General features: G+C 36.5%; 2 protein-coding genes across 4 annotated transcripts in view; one reads left to right on the top strand and one right to left on the bottom strand.

Moving 5' to 3' along the window:
- Positions 1-18,862, bottom strand: part of LOC137712265 (uncharacterized) — a 105,635-nt gene that overhangs the window by 13,186 nt on the left and 73,587 nt on the right.
- Positions 5,468-18,862, top strand: part of LOC137745780 (protoheme IX farnesyltransferase, mitochondrial-like) — a 51,088-nt gene continuing 37,693 nt past the window's right edge. For 3 of the 4 annotated variants that reach the window (XR_015957000.1, XR_015956999.1, XM_088686370.1), the window contains exons 1-2: positions 5,474-5,608; positions 10,095-10,224. Coding sequence is in view for 1 of the 4 variants with exons in the window: in XM_088686370.1 (XP_088542496.1) it covers positions 5,493-5,608; positions 10,095-10,224 (246 nt within the window). In the remaining 3 variants the exon portion in view is untranslated. Of the gene's footprint in view, positions 5,609-10,094; positions 10,225-18,862 lie in introns of all 4 variants that reach the window. The other variant, XM_088686369.1, reaches the window with a different exon arrangement.

Genomic DNA, 18,862 nt, shown 5'->3' with positions numbered 1-18,862 from the left:
AGATGGCATTACTGGAACAGTGGTAGAAGTACCTTTTCTTGCTGGGCAACACCTGCCATCGAAAAACTCAAGCTCTTGAGGTGCAATAACCTGTAGGTTACGACTTTGAAACGCAGTTTTCATCTGTGCTTGATTTTTGTTGTTCTTTACCAAAAGAAAACACAAATGTGTTGTGAGTACTAGGGAAATTGACAATCCTTATGAAGCTTTTCATACAAAGTACAAAGTGAATAGATAAAGTCAAACTTAATTCGTTTTGTTTTGTGTAATAAACTTTGCGGTTATACTGGCAAAGTACAAACTACAAAGTGAATAGATTCCAAAAAACACTCAGCTTCAGAGCTTTGATTTGTCCAATTATGCTGGCAATAAACTTTGCAGACCTCCATTGGAAGAGCGTTGCAGCACAAATGAGGCCATGCCACCGGTAGGTGATGAGAAGCACAGAGAAGGTCATTTACTTGAAGACGGTGTTTTTTATCTGAGTTTGGGGCTTGGTTTTGCATTCGGGTTTTGGGTTGTTCTTGGTTCATTGTTGTCTAACGTGCCATGGAGCAATACATTTTCTCAGTTCCAAAATCGCATTGTGAAGAAGTTCTATGCTGCAATCGTTGAACGTTATTAACTATTTTGGGTAGATAGATCGAGTTTGTGTGGTTTGTTTTTACTCTTTTGTTATCCAATTAGAATGTTAACACTATTGTATGCTTCTTTGTGCCAATTTATTTTGTCTTTTCCTTGGTTTTTTCTTTGGCTGTATAAAATTTGTAAGATTTGCTTTATAAATACGACATTCTTGATACGGATCATGAAGTTATATATATATATATATATAAATATAATCTTAAGTTAGATGAATTTAATTATGATCTTTCTTGTAGATATGAAATTTTCTCAAGCATATATGATGTTTGAGCCACTGTTTTATTCTTTTATGAAATTGACACATCTTAACCCGATATCAAGTTGGACATTGAAATTGAGACTTGTTGGCCGTCATCCAGAAGGTGACGTAACCATAACGTGCATGTAGATACAATTTAATAAAATAACTTTCAATAATCTACCAAAAATTGGGTATAGTTTTCTTTGAAATTAGGTTCGGGGCAAAATTTAAAACCTGCTGAAAATATTATAATTATTTCATCACCACTTCCCCGAAGGGCCACACCTAGCAAGTTATCAACCCTCCACCACATGCATGATAAGTTGTACAGAGCATGACATGTTTTACATCAAAAACGGAAGACATGAAGGTGCTAAAAGCATCTCCGGTGCTGTCTCTAATAGGGACAGCTACTGTATAAAACCGATATAAAACAAATATAAAGCCAAATTAAATCTCCAATTGATCAGAAATGACTTTCTAAAGTATAGAGAGACTCATCGGATACTTAATTTATGTACTCATATATGGGGACAGATGAGTGACTGAAATAGTGGAGCCCGTTGGGCAATTTGAGTGGAAAAACTAGCCCACCAACTTGAGTGTTGTTGTCCGGCAAGGATTCCACTTGCACGAAACGCGCAGGCGTATTCCACGTAGAGAATGTTCTATAAAAATGCAATTGTGACATTCCAAACTACTATAATTTTCAACGACAAGAATTTAAGCTCATATTCAACGATGCGGGAGCATAACCCTACCTAAGGTCCCCAACACACATATACATATAATATTTTCAAAAATATAAAACTGAGCAGACTTAAGGGTGGTTTCGGTTTTTCATATTCATCTTCATATCCAAACCAGTCCAAACGTGTGGGTATCCGTATTGAACATATTTAGCGGGTGAATTTTGCATTCTTATTTTACATCTTATGCTCAGAATCATCCAATTTCATTCAAACATAATGTGGGGAATAAAGCTGACCAGTTTTTAATGTGAGAGAGCAAAATGAGGAGTTAAATAACCATTATAGACTATAATAGAAAATATGTATGCGCTTCGCTGCGGGGATTCAATGTATTAGTCGAAACAGGCATGAATAGTTTTTACACAGTAACTAAAATGACGATACAGTACCTAAGAACCAATGAAATGATGCTTTGCTTGCTTTACATGGATATGCATGCCATATGAAAGGGATTGAATGTATTAGTCGTGAATACATAAACTTCAGAACTTAATTCACTTTATAAAATGTATATACATAGAATCTAAGCAGATCTTAATCTTTTAATCCCACAATAATTGAGATTACTATTATAGTGTCAAGAAATGATTGGAGAGAAGAACATGGGTAAACCCTGTGACAGAAGAACAGACTTACAATAATTCAGCCTTCAATCCTATGGTCCTTCAGATCGAAGAGCCAAATCTTAATGCAAGCTTTCTGCAATTTTCCAGAAATACAAATAAAAAGTTAACCCAAGTTAGAAAATTAACCGATATGCAAGCTTTCTACGAAATTCAGACGACAAGATCAACAAAATAGAATGAAAAAGACGACTTACATTTTTAAGGCATGCTCAAATCTTGATCCAAAGTTGATGGTGAGTCGATTGGTGGTCACCAGCTCTAAATGAGCATTCATCAAAACCTAGAAATTTAAACGAAGAATTTTACAAAATCAACATTTACTAAGACCCATTATTTTGTTTGTCATGTATGATGCCCTGCCAAGACTGAATAAAAAAGTGCACAATAGAGAGTCAAAACTCAAGGTTGAAAATCCATCTTCAAAGTACTATCAAATGCCAGCATTTACCCAATTTTAAGAAGTTGAATTGTTAAAACTTAAACCCCATGATCAACTCACCTTACACAATACCAAGTTATACTTGCAAGTTGCAATCTCTATCAGTTAACAAACTTTAGAGCAAAAAGAGTCTTCCCCATTTAAGACTAAAACAAAACTAATCGAGTAGAAAATTCTGATTACAAACATCCACCAAATGATTTCAAATTAGTCCCCAAACTTGTATAACATGTTTTTATGCAAACAGAACAACGAAAGAACGAAAAACTTAGAACCAAATGATTTTAGTAAAGCAAGAAATTGGAGCTAAAACAAACAAAATGTATCAAATTAACAATATGCAATCAATTAGCAATTTCATTAAAAAAACAGCTAAAGGGTCAGACCCAAATGAGATTAAAAGTTAGGAATTCACAAAACCAATTGAAAATTCTAAAATTCCAAACAGCCACCAAATAATTTCGTATAAAGCTCTAAACTCGAATATTTGTTACCAATACAAGGATGCATAAGAATGAGAAGTAAAATATGAAAATTTTAAAACAAATGGCCAATCCTGCAACACCATCACAGATATAATTGTCCATAGCTATACCAACACAAATCCGAAATCATATATATTATCTAATATAAACCAATTCTTAGCTAATTAACATATTCAAATCCTTGTTTTCTCATATTATTATGTAGCAATAGGATTAGGCAATCTTTACCTTTACCGAACTGATGCCTGGCATGCACCTGGTCTAGAATTTGATAACATTACACCTGAATCAGAAAATTTAAAAAAATATATATATATATATATATATATAATTTAATAACATTATAACTGTAAAACCCCAAAATCAGAAGAAAGAAAAAAAGAATTTGATAACATTATACCTGAAGAAACCCAACATTTCCTGTTGAAGGAAAATTAATACAACCTCTGCAAAAAATAATCAGAAGACAAAATAATCGTTTAAGTTGTGATTTGGATGAAAATTTAGGAGGGCAAGATTGGAAACGCACAGAGGCAGGCCTTGTATTTCTGCCAATCTGAATGCAATCCTCCTTGTTCCATTGGCCCTTCACAAACTTCTCTGAGTACCACCTACACAAAGAGACGATATCCGTCAAACCCTTTTCAGAAAACGAAAAATAGAATTTAGTGAGAGGAAAGATAGAAATGCAAAATTAGTTCTTAAAACTGAAAGACCAAAAAGCACATTAATTTAAATTAGATTAATACAATTCAAACTAATTATGCAGCTAAATTAGTTCTTAAAACTAAGAGAGGAGAGATATCATGTTATATTCTGACACCCAACGTCATGGAAGTTTATAAAGGGGTTATCATATAATATTCATTTTTCACCCAACGTCATGTAAATTGAAATTACACCCAACGTCATGTAAATTGAAATTACACATAAAGGTGTAACAAACGGTATACCACAGTTTTTGAAAAGAGCTAAATGTAGAAATTATAATTAGCTAAATGGCTTTAAACACAAAATTAGCCAAATTATCAATGAGTGCCCCTGCTTACGGTTCGTTCGATCCAAAATTTGCATTGAACAACAATAAAAAACAAAAGGAAACAGAGACAGTATCATATTGATGGATAATGGCAACATCAAAGACAACAATCAAGAAGCAAGGAAAGAGAGAAAATATAAAGATAAAATCCAAAATTGGATTTAGAAATTTAAGTCCTCATCTCTCTTCATGTGTTTGTAACTCTTCAGCCCTTTTTTGGTATTATTGTGCGGTAGATGAATGCGAGGTAGGGTCAAGGGTATCAACCAAGATTCTAAAAGACGTTAGGTGCTAGTCGGGTGGCGAGCTGGGGCCTAGCGTCTAGGCGGCTAGGCGGGGTCTAGACGGATTTAACTAAATCCATTATATTTCATGTAAATAAGTGTATGTTTATACTTAAAATATATATAATTTCATCGTAAACTACAAAATATAATGACACATATATTATGAAGTATTAGAACATAATGAAAACATGAGGAACAAGCATATAATGTGTGCTCATTTAAGTATTTGACAAGTCTCTTACAATTTATTGAAAAAAAAAATAAAATGCAAAATGAAAGTTATTTATTTTCTGCCTAAGTGAGTTGATGCCTAGGCAGGTCTGGGCAGGTGCCTAGGCGGGCGCCTCAGTAGGTCTATGGGTCATTTCTTAATTTTCAAACGCCTAGGCATTAATCGGGACGGTGACCAACCACCTAGCGCCTAGGCGGAGCTAGACGGAGATTTTTAGAACAGTGGTATCAATCGTTCCTGGAAAAACAAGCACTCAGTCGGAAATAAATCCAAACTGATGCAATTTTGCTTTGCAAGGGGAAAACTTTGCAGAACGTGGAGGTTACATTTTTAACATAAGAATTGCAACTATTGCTTGCAAAGGGAAAATAAATCCGAAACAAAATTAACAAAAATATCATAGAATGCTAAGCTGCAATCTTGAGCATGATCAACCTACTTATTTTGAATCGAGTGACAACATGCAAAATATTTTAAAATGATGACACGAAAAAATATGATAAAAAAGACGAAAAATAGAAACAAAAATACCACTCAAGCACCCAATGACATTGGAATTCTTCGTATCCTCTTGAAATGAAATGGGTTGAGAGCCAGTCGCTAACATGCATGTCACAGACCCCTTCAAATGGAAACAATAGAAAACACCACCTTCAAACCCATACACTAAAAAGAGTCAATGACATACATTATATATGCGCGACGATATATAAAGAATCCATTCAAGCTCGGGCTTCACCGATCCGATGGAGTCGGAGCCCTTTCGGCGGCGGGCTGATCTCCCGTCGTTGGCTTCCAGGGCCTCGCACATGGCCCGCCACTATGGCCAGTGCTATTGGGAGCTCTCCAAAGCTCGCCTCAGGTACTCAGTACCTCCACTAGTACAAAAATATGTTTGCGCAACGACAACTTGCGCGACGTAGCAAATTTCGTCACGCAAAGTATGTTTGCGCGACGATAAATAGAAAACGTCGCGCAAACTGTGTTTGCGCAACGATCTTTTGCGCGACGAATCCTGGCGTCGCGCAAAGCTATTTTGAGCGATGAAGGTACACCTACGTCGCGCAAAACAGCTTTGCGCGACGTCAGGATTCGTCGCGCAAAGTTTTGGCGCCAGACCACTTTTTCCTAACTTTGCGCGACGCAGGTGCACAATCGTCGCGCAAAGCTGTTTTGCGCGACTTATATCTGCGTCGCGCCAAGTTGTTTTTTTTTTTTTTTTTTTTTTTGCCCCTTTTGCTTTTCTTTTGGGGTTCTTGCATTGCCTTTTTCTTTTGTGGAATCCACTTGTGTAAATATTTTAAATTGATGATCGAATTAATTCATTGTATTCATACAGGGGTAAGGAGTATAGCTATAAAAAATCATCAAAATCGGAGTTAAAATAACTGTTAAATCGTGATTTTTCGTTTATCGCCGTAAAAAAAATGTCCCGTTACATAATCTCTAAATGTTTGTTTTTTTGCGATTTTTGGTGTATGCAATCTCGAATTAAAAAAAAAAGTTTAAAAAAAAAAAAAAATCTTTTCGCGACGTACCCCTACGTCGCGCAAAGTGTTCTTTTTTTTTTTTTTTTTTTGGAAATATGTATTTCCCTTTTGCTTATGAACTAATTTGATCATCAAATTAAAATATTTACACAAGTGGATACCACAAAATCTTATGTTATACTAAATAAAAGTATAAATAAACTCTAAGTGTTAGTAAATCTATTGTTTTGATGGGAAATGCACTGTACGAAATTAGTTTCAACAATCCAACCGTAAAACTTGTTTGTATATAATTCAAGATCGCATATGCCAAAAATTGCAAAAAAAAAACGTTCAGAGATCCAGTAACGGGACAAAACCTTTCGACAGGTATAAACAAAAAATCACGATTTAACGGTAGTTTTAACTCCGATTTTGATGATTTTTTACAACTACACTCTTTGATCCTATATGAATACAATGAACTAATTTGATTGTCAATTTAAAACATTTACACAAGTGGATACCACAAAAGAAAAAGGCAATGCAAGAACCCCAAAAGAAAAGCAAAAGGGGGAAAAAACACTTTGCGCTACGTAGGTACCCCTGTGTCGCGCAAAGTGTTTTTTTTTTTTTTTAATATGTATTTCCCTTTTGCTTATGAACTAATTCGATCATCGAATTAAAACATTTACACAAGTGGATACCATAAAATCTTATGTTATACTTAAATGAAAGTATAAATAAACTCCAAGTGTTAGTGAATCTATTGTTTTAATGGGATACACATTTAGTTTAGACGATCCAACCATCAACCTTGTTTGTACATAATTTGAGATTGCATACACCAAAAATCACAAAAATTAAACATTCAAAGATTATGTAATGGGACAAACCTTTTTTACGGCAATAAACCAAAAATAACAATTTAACGGTTATTTTAACTCCAAATTTGATGATTTTTTATAGCTACACTCCTTAACCCTATATGAATACAATGAATTAATTTGATCGTCAATTTAAAACATTTACACAAGTGGATACTACAAAAGAAAAAGGCAATGCAAGAACCTCAAAAGAAAAGCAAAGGGAAAAAAAAAAAAAAAAAAACTTCACGCGACAAAGACATACGTCTCGCAAAACATCTTTGTGCGACGCAGAGGTACCTACGTCGCGCAAAGTTTTTTTTTTTTTTTTTTTTTTTTGCTTTTCTTTTGTGGTTTTTGTGGTTCTTGCATTGCCTTTTTCTTTTGTTGTATCCACTTGTGTAAATGTTTTAAATTGACGATCGAATTAGTTCATTATATTCATATAAGGTTAAGGAGTGTAGCTATACAAAATCATCAAAATCAGAGTTAAAATAACCGTTAAATCGTGATTTTTCGTTTATCGCCGTCGAAAAGGTTTGTCCCGTTACTTGATATCTGAATGTTTGTTTTTTGTGATTTTTGGCGTATGCGATCTCGAAGCATATACAAACAAGTTTGACGGTTAGATCGTTGAAATTAGTTTCATACAATGCGGTATCCCATCAAAACAATAGATTCACTAACACTTGGAGTTTATTTATACTTTCATTAAGAATAACATAAGATTTTGTGATATCCATTGGTGTAAATATTTTAAATTGATGATCAAATTAATTCATTGTATTCATATATGGTCAAGGGATGTAGCTCTAAAAAATCATCAAAATTGGAGTTAAAACTACCATTAAATCGTGCTTTTTTGTTTATAACCGTCGAAAAGTTTTGTCCCGTTACTTGATCTTTGAATGTTTTTTTTTTGCAATTTTTGGCGTACGCGATCTTGAAGCATATAAAAACAAGTTTGACGGTTGGATCATTGAAACTAGTTTCGTACAATGCGTTTCCCATCAAAATGATACATTCACTAATACTTAGAGTTTATTTATACTTTCATTAAGTATAACAGAAGATTTGTGCTATCCACTTCTGTAAATATTTTAAATTGACGATCGAATCAGTTCCTTGTATTCATATAGGATCTAGGAGTGTAGCTATAAAAAATCATCAAAATCGGAGTCAAAATAACCATTAAATCATGATTTTTTTCGTTTATAACCGTTGAAAAGGTTTGTCCTGTTACTTGATCTCTAAAGGTTTATTTTTTGTGATTTTTGGCGTATGCGATCTTGACACATATACAAACAAGTTTGACGGTTGGATCGTTGAAAATAGTTTTTTACAATGCGTATCTCATTAAAATGTTAGATTCCCTAACAATTAGATTTTATTTATACGTTTATCAAGTATAACAAAAGATTTTGTCGTATCCACTTGTGTAAATATTTTAAATTGACGATCGAATCAGTTCCTTGTATTCATATATGATTCAGGAGTGTAGCTGTAAAAAATCATCAAAATCGGAGTTAAAATAACCGTTAAATCGTGATTTTTTCGTTTATAACAGTCGAAAAGTTTTGTCCCATTACTTCAATCCATTTTGTATTGATTTTTTTTTAAATTCAATCATTTTTCATCTGGGAATAATTAAATCATTGTATTATCTGATATTTTTTGATAATTTCTGTGAAAATTTTGTAATTTTGTGTGTGCGCGATTATTTGATATGTTTAATCTCATGTTGATTCACACAGTTGAACTTGTATTGCCCTTAAACGTTTGATTTTCTATTGGAAAGCAAGATTTAATTTCAATGTATCAATAAGATAATCTCTGTGGACAAGCTGTCATTCTTAAACAAACTGGATTGCAGAAATAATAATTAGGTTATCGAAAAGGATACACCCCATTGGGAAGAAAGTGAGGAGAAAAAAAGAAAAAAAGAAATCAAGTTTGAACACATTAAGTCCTCCTTGCCCGCAAAAATATGGTCTTTGAAATTCTCTTGTTTCTCTCCAGCAACAATTTGATGCCTCTCAAGAATCGGGGAAGAGCACCTAGATAGGATTTCCCAACTGACATTTCCTTCCCAACTGAAATTCTCTTGCCCTTTTATACTCAGTTTTAACACCAGCATGGAGACGAACAGACGTGTAGTCTTGTCCTTATCCTCCATGAGAAACCAATGAGGCGGCTAACCAAGAAAAAACTAAATCAATAAAGAGAGATGGATTGTTACATAAACCGAGAAGTTGCCACATGGTTATAAACTCCATCTTCTAGCATCTGATCTAACCAGATATAATCGAAAGTTCCCCGAAAAAGACAACCAAGAAGTGAGCTCCCCCTATTTCCAAATCATTGAAATCTTTCCTGAAACCATCCCAGCTCAATGGAATAGAAGTTCTTACAAATCTAGTAAGGGGCATGTTTTAATAACTGGAGATATTGTACAGGTGAGGAAACTAATTATTCAAATATGACTCCCCAACCCTTTTGCTCTTCCTAGAATTCATCCTCTCTTCTGTAACCAGTGCTAACTTGCAGCAAGATGAAGGGACTCTTATCCTGAGAATTCTATTTTGAACGGCTTGGGCTCGATCTCCTCACAGCTGATTTTGCATCCCACCCATGTTCATGTAACCCATACTCGTTTCAATATAAACATTCATAAATGATCCCTTTCTCAAGGAAATAACCATTGTCACTTAGTGAGAAAATACATATTTTCCACCTCCATCTAGTTAAGTTGAGTTATCACTTATTAAGTTATTATGCCAATTTTTTTTCAACTCCTGAATTCAGGACTCAGTTTGATTGCTCTGTTAGAAAAGGATGTTTCAATGTTTTGCTTCAACATGTAAAAGCAGTATTGGGTGTATTTTCATTCATGCATTAAACATGTACATTTTGTGTTCGTAGCGGATTGTCTTCCAACTTGGGGATTATCAAATTTTCGTCATTGAAACTTAGTTTAAGATTTTTTTTTCTTATGAGTTTTTCACTTTCACAGCATGCTAGTCGTTGCAACTTCTGGAACTGGGTTTATTCTTGGAAGTGGCCATGCCATTGATTTTGCTGGACTTTGTTGCACATGTGTGGGTACCATGACGGTTGCAGAATCTGCTAATTCCTTAAATCAGGTTTGCTGTTCAATAACAGATTTTTCTTTCTACACACACACAATATACGGAAGTGGAGCTAACTGGCGGGTCAGTGTGCGAAGAGAGGTCTGATTGTTGTTTTCCTTCTTCATGCTAGAATATGTTTAGTATAATGGCACAAGTAAGGGTGTCGAATCCACAGGGACTAATTGGACCTATATAATCACTTGTTTTGCAAGAACTCTTTACTAGAGAAATAAAACTAATCAATGTAGGCAGATTTGTTGTTGTAACTTGAAAGCATAAGGAAATGAAGTAAACACAAAATGAATGAATCAACAGCTAATAAAATGAGATAGTACCAATGGAGATGAAGCTAGGGATTCGATTTTACCATTGCTAACCCAAGGCCATGCTTGTTGAATCAGATTATACTCATCCATCTACCTATTTCTTGAGTTTGTTTCACTTAGATATGATCAACCATATGATGTGTGGATTTGATCAAATGTCTCTAATCATGAGCCTAATTGTGATGTGCAACTTTGGTTCCTAATCAAGAATATATAGTGCACAAGAAACTTTCACAAAACCAAAGGGAACACTCGGCAGGATGTTTGCAAAACATTCCCTTCATTCATTCACATATCCACCAAGATTATGCATGATGTGTGCTTTAATCTTGGCTAAACAACCTGTGGTTAATTCAAATGATGATCAAGCATTAAAATCAACACACTAAGTCACAATTAAAACGGAGAATGAAACAAGAAATAGATAGATTAAATGAGAATTCTGAATTAACTACATGGCAATCTTGCAAGGCTACATCGAATCCCTAGAGAGAGATTAGTTACACTTCATGTTTACAAAAGGTTTGGCATAAAAATATATAACATGAGTGAACATAGGATTAAGAAGAAAGAACGCTTGAAGCAAAACTGATGTCGAAATCCCTTAAGAGTTGCCTTCGGTGTGGGTGCTCCAAGTGTGTTGTAAATGAAGGTGGAGCGGCTAAGGTTGAATGGTTTCTGCGAATGGGAGAGTGTATGACATGGAATGAAGCCAAGAAGAGATTGTGTAGAAATGGAAGGGGATTTGCGGCAAAGGGGAAGATTGGATGTGTTTGTGGTGTCTTGTGTATGAAAATGAGATGAGATTTTTGTGTATGAATGCATGGGTTTTTATAGGGGGAATGGGAGAATATGTGGGTGATTGTTTAAGAGTGAATGTGGTTGTTATGATTGAGAGTGCATGTGGATGAAATAATGATGGAAAAAGAGCTAGGTTGTTGGTGTGTGAATGCATGTGTTGAATTGGTGGTGCAATGATGAAAGAGTAAGTGCATGTGTGTGAATGGTGGTGCAATGATGAAAGAATAAGTGCATGTGTGTGTGAATGGTGGTAGCTAGGGTGAATTATGATGAATGCATGTGGAATAAAGATGAAGAAGGTGGTGTAATGATGAAGGAGTAAGTGCATGTGTGTGTGAATGGTGGTGCAATGATGAAAGAGTAAGTGCATGTGTGTGTGAATGGTGTTTCTTGATGGTTTTGGGGTTGTGATGCATGTGAATGCATGTGGCTAAGGGTTGTTGATTGGGCTAGAGGTTTTGCATGGCTCAAAGGATTGTTTGATTGGGCTAGGCCCTTTGTTTTATGTCCAAAGTGCATACAAGGCTTTCAAATTCGTCCAACACTTTGGCTCCAAGCATATGCTATCCATTCCAAGCCCAATTTTGCTCCAAAATGCTCCAAAATGCATCTTTTTGCTTCCTTAGCCATATGAACCTAAAAACACACGAAAATGGCTTAAACTACTAAAACAATTATGAATTAACAACATAGATGCACGAAAACAAGCTAAGTAAGTCGTCTAAATATGCTCCTATCAAATTCCCCCACACTTAGCTTTTGCTAGTCCTCGAGCAAAACAAAATAATAACAAATAAACAAAACGACACTAAACAAGTAAAACACAACCTAAACCTTCCAACAACCGTCTTAGGGATTTCCAATGCACATGACAAGTTAAAAATCATTATTCTCACAGATTTTAGCCATCTTTACACTTAAGTACATTCTTAATCATAGTCACCACATACTAGTTCACAATTAAGCAATTAAAACACATTTCAAATGTAGTAACATGCTTTAGAGAATTTACTCAATTCCTTACTAGAATGCACTCTATTTTCACACAGATTTTCTGACTACACACCCTACACTAGTTATATGTGAGAGATTGATGTAAACATGAAAGACTAGTATCTCACATATGTTATAACAAAGAAAGCATTTTCTGGATTTACGATAATGACATGAATATGATCTCATGAATGGAATGCTACTACTTAGAATGAGAACCAGTGATTCCATAAGCTCATATCAAATCCAAACTCCACATTATTGAACACATAACGATCAAGATAGAAGTCAAAGGGGTGTAACGGGGCTAGGGTACTGGTTAACAATGAAAGGTGAAGGATAAACAAAAATTCTTAAAGCAATAGTGAGCAAAGTATTGAATTAGGCACTTAGAATTCCCTTTAGAGCGCGGAAAACAACTTTTAGACTAATAGGGGAAATTCAAACAACTCTTATTTTTCTTTTCTTTTTCATTTTTTTTTTCAATTTTTTTTTTTTTTTTTTTTTTAGCCGTGCCTACGGCACAACAACTCTCATCAATAATCCTTCCCCCACACTTATTTTCTGCAACATATTAATAAAAAAGGAATTCATTTTCCGTCATGCTTACTATGCTTTAAGAACAAAGGCATGGATGGTCCTATTCTAGGCTAGGTAAGGATAACATGGGTTAACAAAGAACATAGGTTAAACAAGGCTCAAAGGGGTTAAAACTTACAACAAATACGAAATATGGGAAGTAAGGCTATTTGGCTATGGTGGCAACTACACAACTTTATCTTGATCTATGTTATGCAATTCAATGTCATGCTTTGAATGAAATGGATATAAGTTCTAGCATTTAGTTCTATCATGATACAATTGCATTCTAAGTAGCAACCAAGCAAGGAATAATGAGATCATGCAACAACTTTAGAAAACAAAGAATCACAGAAAATAACTCTCCAAAGAAGGTAATGGCTCGAGTCTCACAGGGTTGTAGCGTTTGTTTGAGTTCCTTCCTTCAAGCATGTCACAAATTTTTTTTTTTTTTTTTTTATGATTGCATGTGAAGTCATACATTATAACCATAACCAAGCATATACCAAGAGTAAATCAAACTTTCATCCATGTTTATAACTCTCTTTAACAGTCATGCAATTACAAACCAAATCCTTATCATTGTGTTGGAAGGTACCCTAAGACACAAACACACAAAAACGACTTAAAACACTCTTTTTAGGCTTTTCAAAACATGTTTTTTTTTTTTTTTTTTTTTTTAAATTTTTATGTGATTTTCGGAGTTATAAAAACAAAACATTCTAAAACATAACTTAAAAACATTTAAAACAGCAAGGAACAACACTTGAAGTTATGGGTGATAAAATTCAACGAATTTGCATCAACAAACTTAGTTACCCCCCCCCCCCCCCCACACTTAAATCAAACATTGTCCTCAATGTTTTAAGCATAGATTCACACAAAACATAAGTAAACACACAAACAGCACTAAACATACTAAACATGGCAGAATGTAACTAACAAAGAGAAGAGTTTAGGGACGCAAATCTGGTTATAGAGTGTAAATTCCATCTTCTCCTTGGTAATTGCATTGAGGCATTGATCTTTGTGATTCCACAGGTTTACTCTTGAACTGGTTTCCGCCCATCGTTGATTTTCCTTTGTGCTACTCTTGAACTGGGCAGCAGGATTCTTTTGGTCTTCCCCGAAGGTCTGAGCTTCCTCCTTTTATCTGTTTCTTTGTTCAATCTTCGCAGAAGTGGTCCCTTCTCTGGAAGTGTATCAACCGTTGAAGATGACTACTCGAGAGCAACGCTAGGTAAGCAATCAGGAATAGATTCCAGGCAGTTGGCTCCAGAACAGAAGACTGACTCCAAGTGCCGGCTGATTGCTTCTTTCACTTTGCCATGCGAGTAAGAACAAGGACAAAGAAAAAGACAGGGAAAAAGCATGATATGAGATACTTTTGCTTTTGACCTTGATGATATGAGATACCTTTGCTTTTGAAGAAGCGGTGAATGAATCAGCACACTTCAATCCGCCGTTTCCTCCTGGGTCATCTGTACTCCAGGCATCTGGTATCATCTTTGGGGAAGAAGAAAGAATTGAGTATTTCGAAAGGCTTTGCTGGGAGTGCGCCCTCAAAGGTGAGGGAGAGTTGGGCATTTTCTTCAGGTTTTCCTTGCCATAAAAGACGAAGGTCTACATATATAGAGATAATATCAACTGGTGGTACTGTTCTTTTACCATTGTCGACAAACGTTTTGATCCCGCAAATCCGGCTTTTTGAAATAGCAGGCGCCTCTTCGATTTCTGAACGACGCCCCTTCGATTTCTGAGCAGGCACCCCTTTGCTTTCTGAACGACACGTAGTAGTGCGGATGCGGCTCCTTTTGACAAAGCTGCACGCGTTTTCTGAAAAGCAGAGAAAGCGTCGCCGGACTTTGCGCCTGTCGGCTAAAGATGTGTAGTTGCGATGACGGCCTCCACGTGTTTTCTGAAAAGAAGAAATCTTTTGACAAAGTTGAACACGTCTTCTGAAAAGCCGAGAAAGCGTCGCCAAAATTACGCCGGAAATTCCGGCTTTTTGAATCGGTGGACGCGTCGCCTTGGCTTTTTATAGAGATATCGATCACCGCCAACAAACACACTCTGAAGATTTCCCATTCTTGAAAATCGACTCCGACCCTTTGAAATTTAACTCCATCCCTTCTCTTTGAACACTTTTGAAAAATGGCAAACCCATCGAACCTTAGCTTGGAATTGAGCCTTAGCAGTGATACGGGCGCGCTGCGTCAAGGTAACGTATGGCGCCCTTCTTTCTTATCTTCTAACGGTCTTCTTACAGGTGAAGACTCTGTGATGCAGGACGCCACAACAGCTACAATAGTAGCTAGGAACCTCCTCACTCCAAAAGATAGTAGGCTGCTGTCAGGACGGTCCGATGAGTTGGCCGTTCAAGAGTCCCTCGCACTTAGTGTTCAGTGTGCGAGTTCTGTGTCCAACATGGGCCAACGCCTGCTTGCCCGCTCCCGTCAGGTGGAATCATTGATGGCAGAGGTGGAAAGTCTTAAGCAAGAGATCCAGCAGCTTAAGTACGAGAATAGAAGTTTGCATGTGCTTGCAAATAACTATTCGTCGGGCATGAAGAGGAAGCTTGATGAGCTGCAAGAATCTGAGGGTCGAATTCACAGTGACCGTCAAAGGCTTGCGGCTTATCTCCAGAGGCACCTTTTTCCTGGGTCATCCAGCGCATGGCCAAGTATTGAGGCCTGGAATGCTCTAGCTCCGATGCCTTCCGCTCCGATGGCTTCCGCTCCGATGCCTCCCGCTTCTATGCCTCCCGCTTCTATGCCTCGTAGTGGGGCTTCACGTAAACAACCTTTGTGAAGCTCCATCTTTCTCCATGTTTAGTATCTTTTTTTTTTATTTTTTTTATTTTTTTATTTTTTTTTTATCAAATCAAACGGCATGGAATTGATCTTTGAATGGAGGGTGGTATTTGAAATGATCCGGTAATGGTTTAAATTCTAGAGTGGATGCCTGAATCATTAACAACATATTAGTATAAAAGAAAATTGAAATTCGGGAAGGCGGCTTACCTTTGTGCTCCAACATGAACTTACAAATAAACACCCCTTCGAAAGTTATGACATGTCCCGTGTCATAAAACCCTCATATACATTCGTATTAGTAAGCAAAAACACACTTAACCACAACTAACACAAGGCAAGTAGGCAAAGAATATGGAATGGTGACAACATAAACACAAAATGAGGAAAGAACACAAACCACACTAGGTTGCCTCCTAGTAAGCGCTTTATTTAATGTCTAGGCAAGACATGATAGCGTGTTCACGGTGTTGTAAACTCAAGAAAATCTACAACTTGATAAACTTGCTCTTCCTCCACTTTCTCCAAATATGGTTTCAATCGATGCCCATTGACTTTAAAAGAGGTGTCATTCTTCATGTTCTCTATCTCCACAGCTCCGTGGGGAAATGTTTGCAGCACCTTAAATGGTCCCACCCACCTAGACTTCAATTTACCTGGAAAAAGTCTCAAACGTGAGTCATACAACAGTACTTTCATACCTTGGTGAAACTCCTTCCGTAGGATGGCGTTGTCATGATAGAGCTTAGTCCGTTCCTTGTAGATTTTGGCATTCTCATATGCTTCATTTCTGAGTTCTTCCAACTCATTAAGTTGGAGCTTCCTTGCTATTCCAGCATCCTTGTAATCAAAGTTGAACTTCTTGATGGCCCAATATGCACGGTGTTCAAGCTCCATTGGCAAATGACAAGCTTTCCCAAACACAAGGCGATAAGGACTCATGCCAATGGGGGTCTTATATGCTGTTCTATATGCCCATAGTGCATCATTCAACCTCAGTGACCAATCCTTCCTTGTAGGGTTTACGGTTTTCATCAAAATGTTCTTGATCTCCCTGTTGCTAATCTCCACTTGTCCTGAGGTTTGAGGATGGTACGGGGTTGCCACTTTGTGGTTGATGTTGTACTTCTTCATCAAGGATTCAAAGGGTTTGTTGCAGAAATGGCTGCCACCATCACTAATAATAGCTCTTGGGGTTCCAAACCTACAAAAAATCACATCTTTAAGAAAATTCAAAACAACCTTATGATCATTAGTTATTGTAGCAATGGCTTCAACCCATTTGGATACATAATCTACTGCCACTAATATGTATAAGTAACCAAAAGAGGATGGAAATGGTCCCATGAAATCGATTCCCCAAACATCAAAGAGCTCCACCACCAAAATGTTGTTCAATGGCATCTCATTTCTTCGGCTAATGTTCCCCATTTTCTGGCACCTATCACACTTAGAACAAAAATCAAAAGCATCTTTGAATAAAGTAGGCCAAAAGAAACCAGATTGTAAAACCTTTAGAGATGTCTTTTTGGCACAAAAATGTCCTCCACATGCCAATGTATGGCTGAACGTTAGAATGCTTTGTTGCTCACTCTTTGGGACACACCTCCTAATGATTTGGTCAGGGCAATATTTAAACAAATATGGTTCGTCCCAAACGTAGTGCTTTACCATGGCAAGGAACTTCTTTCTTTCCTGAAAAGAAAGATCATTTCTAATTATACCACAAACAAGATAATTAACAAAATCAGCATACCACGGTTCTTTTTCTTGAATAACAAGGAGTTGTTCATCTGGAAATGATTCATTTAGAGGCAAAGGTTGTCCAACTCCATGGTTTTCATTGAGCCGTGACAAATGGTCAGCCACAACATTATCACTTCCCTTCTTATCTCGAATTTCCAAGTCAAACTCTTGTAGTAAGAGTATCCATCTAATTAAGCGTGGCTTAGCATCCTTTTTTGTCATCAAGTACCTAAGGGCTGCATGATCAGAAAACACAATAACTTTAGATCCAACAAGATATGACCGAAACTTCTCTAAGGCAAAAACAATAGCAAGCAACTCCTTTTCAGTTGTGGAATAGTTAAGTTGAGCATCATTTAGAGTCCGGCTTGCATAGTAGATCACGTGTGGGAGCTTGTTCACCCTTTGCCCTAAAACTGCACCAATAGCATAGTCAGAGGCATCACACATTAATTCAAAAGGTAAAGACCAATCTGGTGCCATAATAATAGGGGTTGAGGTTAATTCATGTTTCAAAGTATTGAATGCATCCATACAAGCTTTATCAAAATGAAATACAACATCTTTAGCTAACAGATTGCATAATGGACGAGTGATCATTGAAAAGTTCTTAATGAAACGACGATAAAAACCCGCATGTCCCAAAAAACTTCTTACTCCCTTCACGGTTGTGGGAGCTGCCATATTGGTGATGATGTCAATTTTGGCTTTGTCCACCTCCATTCCTTGGCTAGAGATTACATGCCCCAACACAATTCCTTGTTTCACCATAAATTGGCACTTTTCCCAATTGAGAACCAAATTTGTTTCCTGACATCTTTGAAGTACTAAAGAGAGATGGTTAAGACATTCATCAAAAGAAGAACCAAACACTGAAAAGTCATCCATAAATACCTCAATGAATCTTTCTACCATGTCAGAAAAGATTGCCAACATGCATCTTTGGAATGTTGCTGGAGCATTGCAAAGTCCAAAAGGCATTTTCCTATATGCAAATGTGCCAAACGGGCAAGTAAAGGTAGTTTTCTCTTGATCCTCCGGAGCAATTGCAATTTGATTGTAACCTGAGTAACCATCAAGAAAACAATAGTGTGAGTAACCTGCCAATCTCTCAAGCATTTGATCTATGAAAGGCATAGGAAAGTAATCTTTTCTAGTGCTAGAATTCAACTTCCTGTAATCGGTGCAAACACGCCAACTAGCCGTGGGCTTTGTGGGCACAAGCTCTTTATTTTCATTCTTCATCACCGTGATTCCCACCTTCTTAGGTACCACCTGAATAGCACTCACCCATTTGCTATCAGAAATGGGATATATGATCCCCACATCTAACAACTTCAACACTTCATTCCTCACAACTTCCTTCATGTGTGGATTGAGCCTCCTTTGTGG

The sequence above is a fragment of the Pyrus communis genome, chromosome 15, assembly GCF_041283825.1.
Source record: "Pyrus communis isolate YQ-2024b chromosome 15, ASM4128382v1, whole genome shotgun sequence".
Classification (NCBI taxonomy): Eukaryota; Viridiplantae; Streptophyta; class Magnoliopsida; order Rosales; family Rosaceae; genus Pyrus; species Pyrus communis.
The sequence above is the reverse complement of the archived record's forward strand: the minus strand, read 5'-3'. Positions and strand labels throughout refer to the sequence as shown.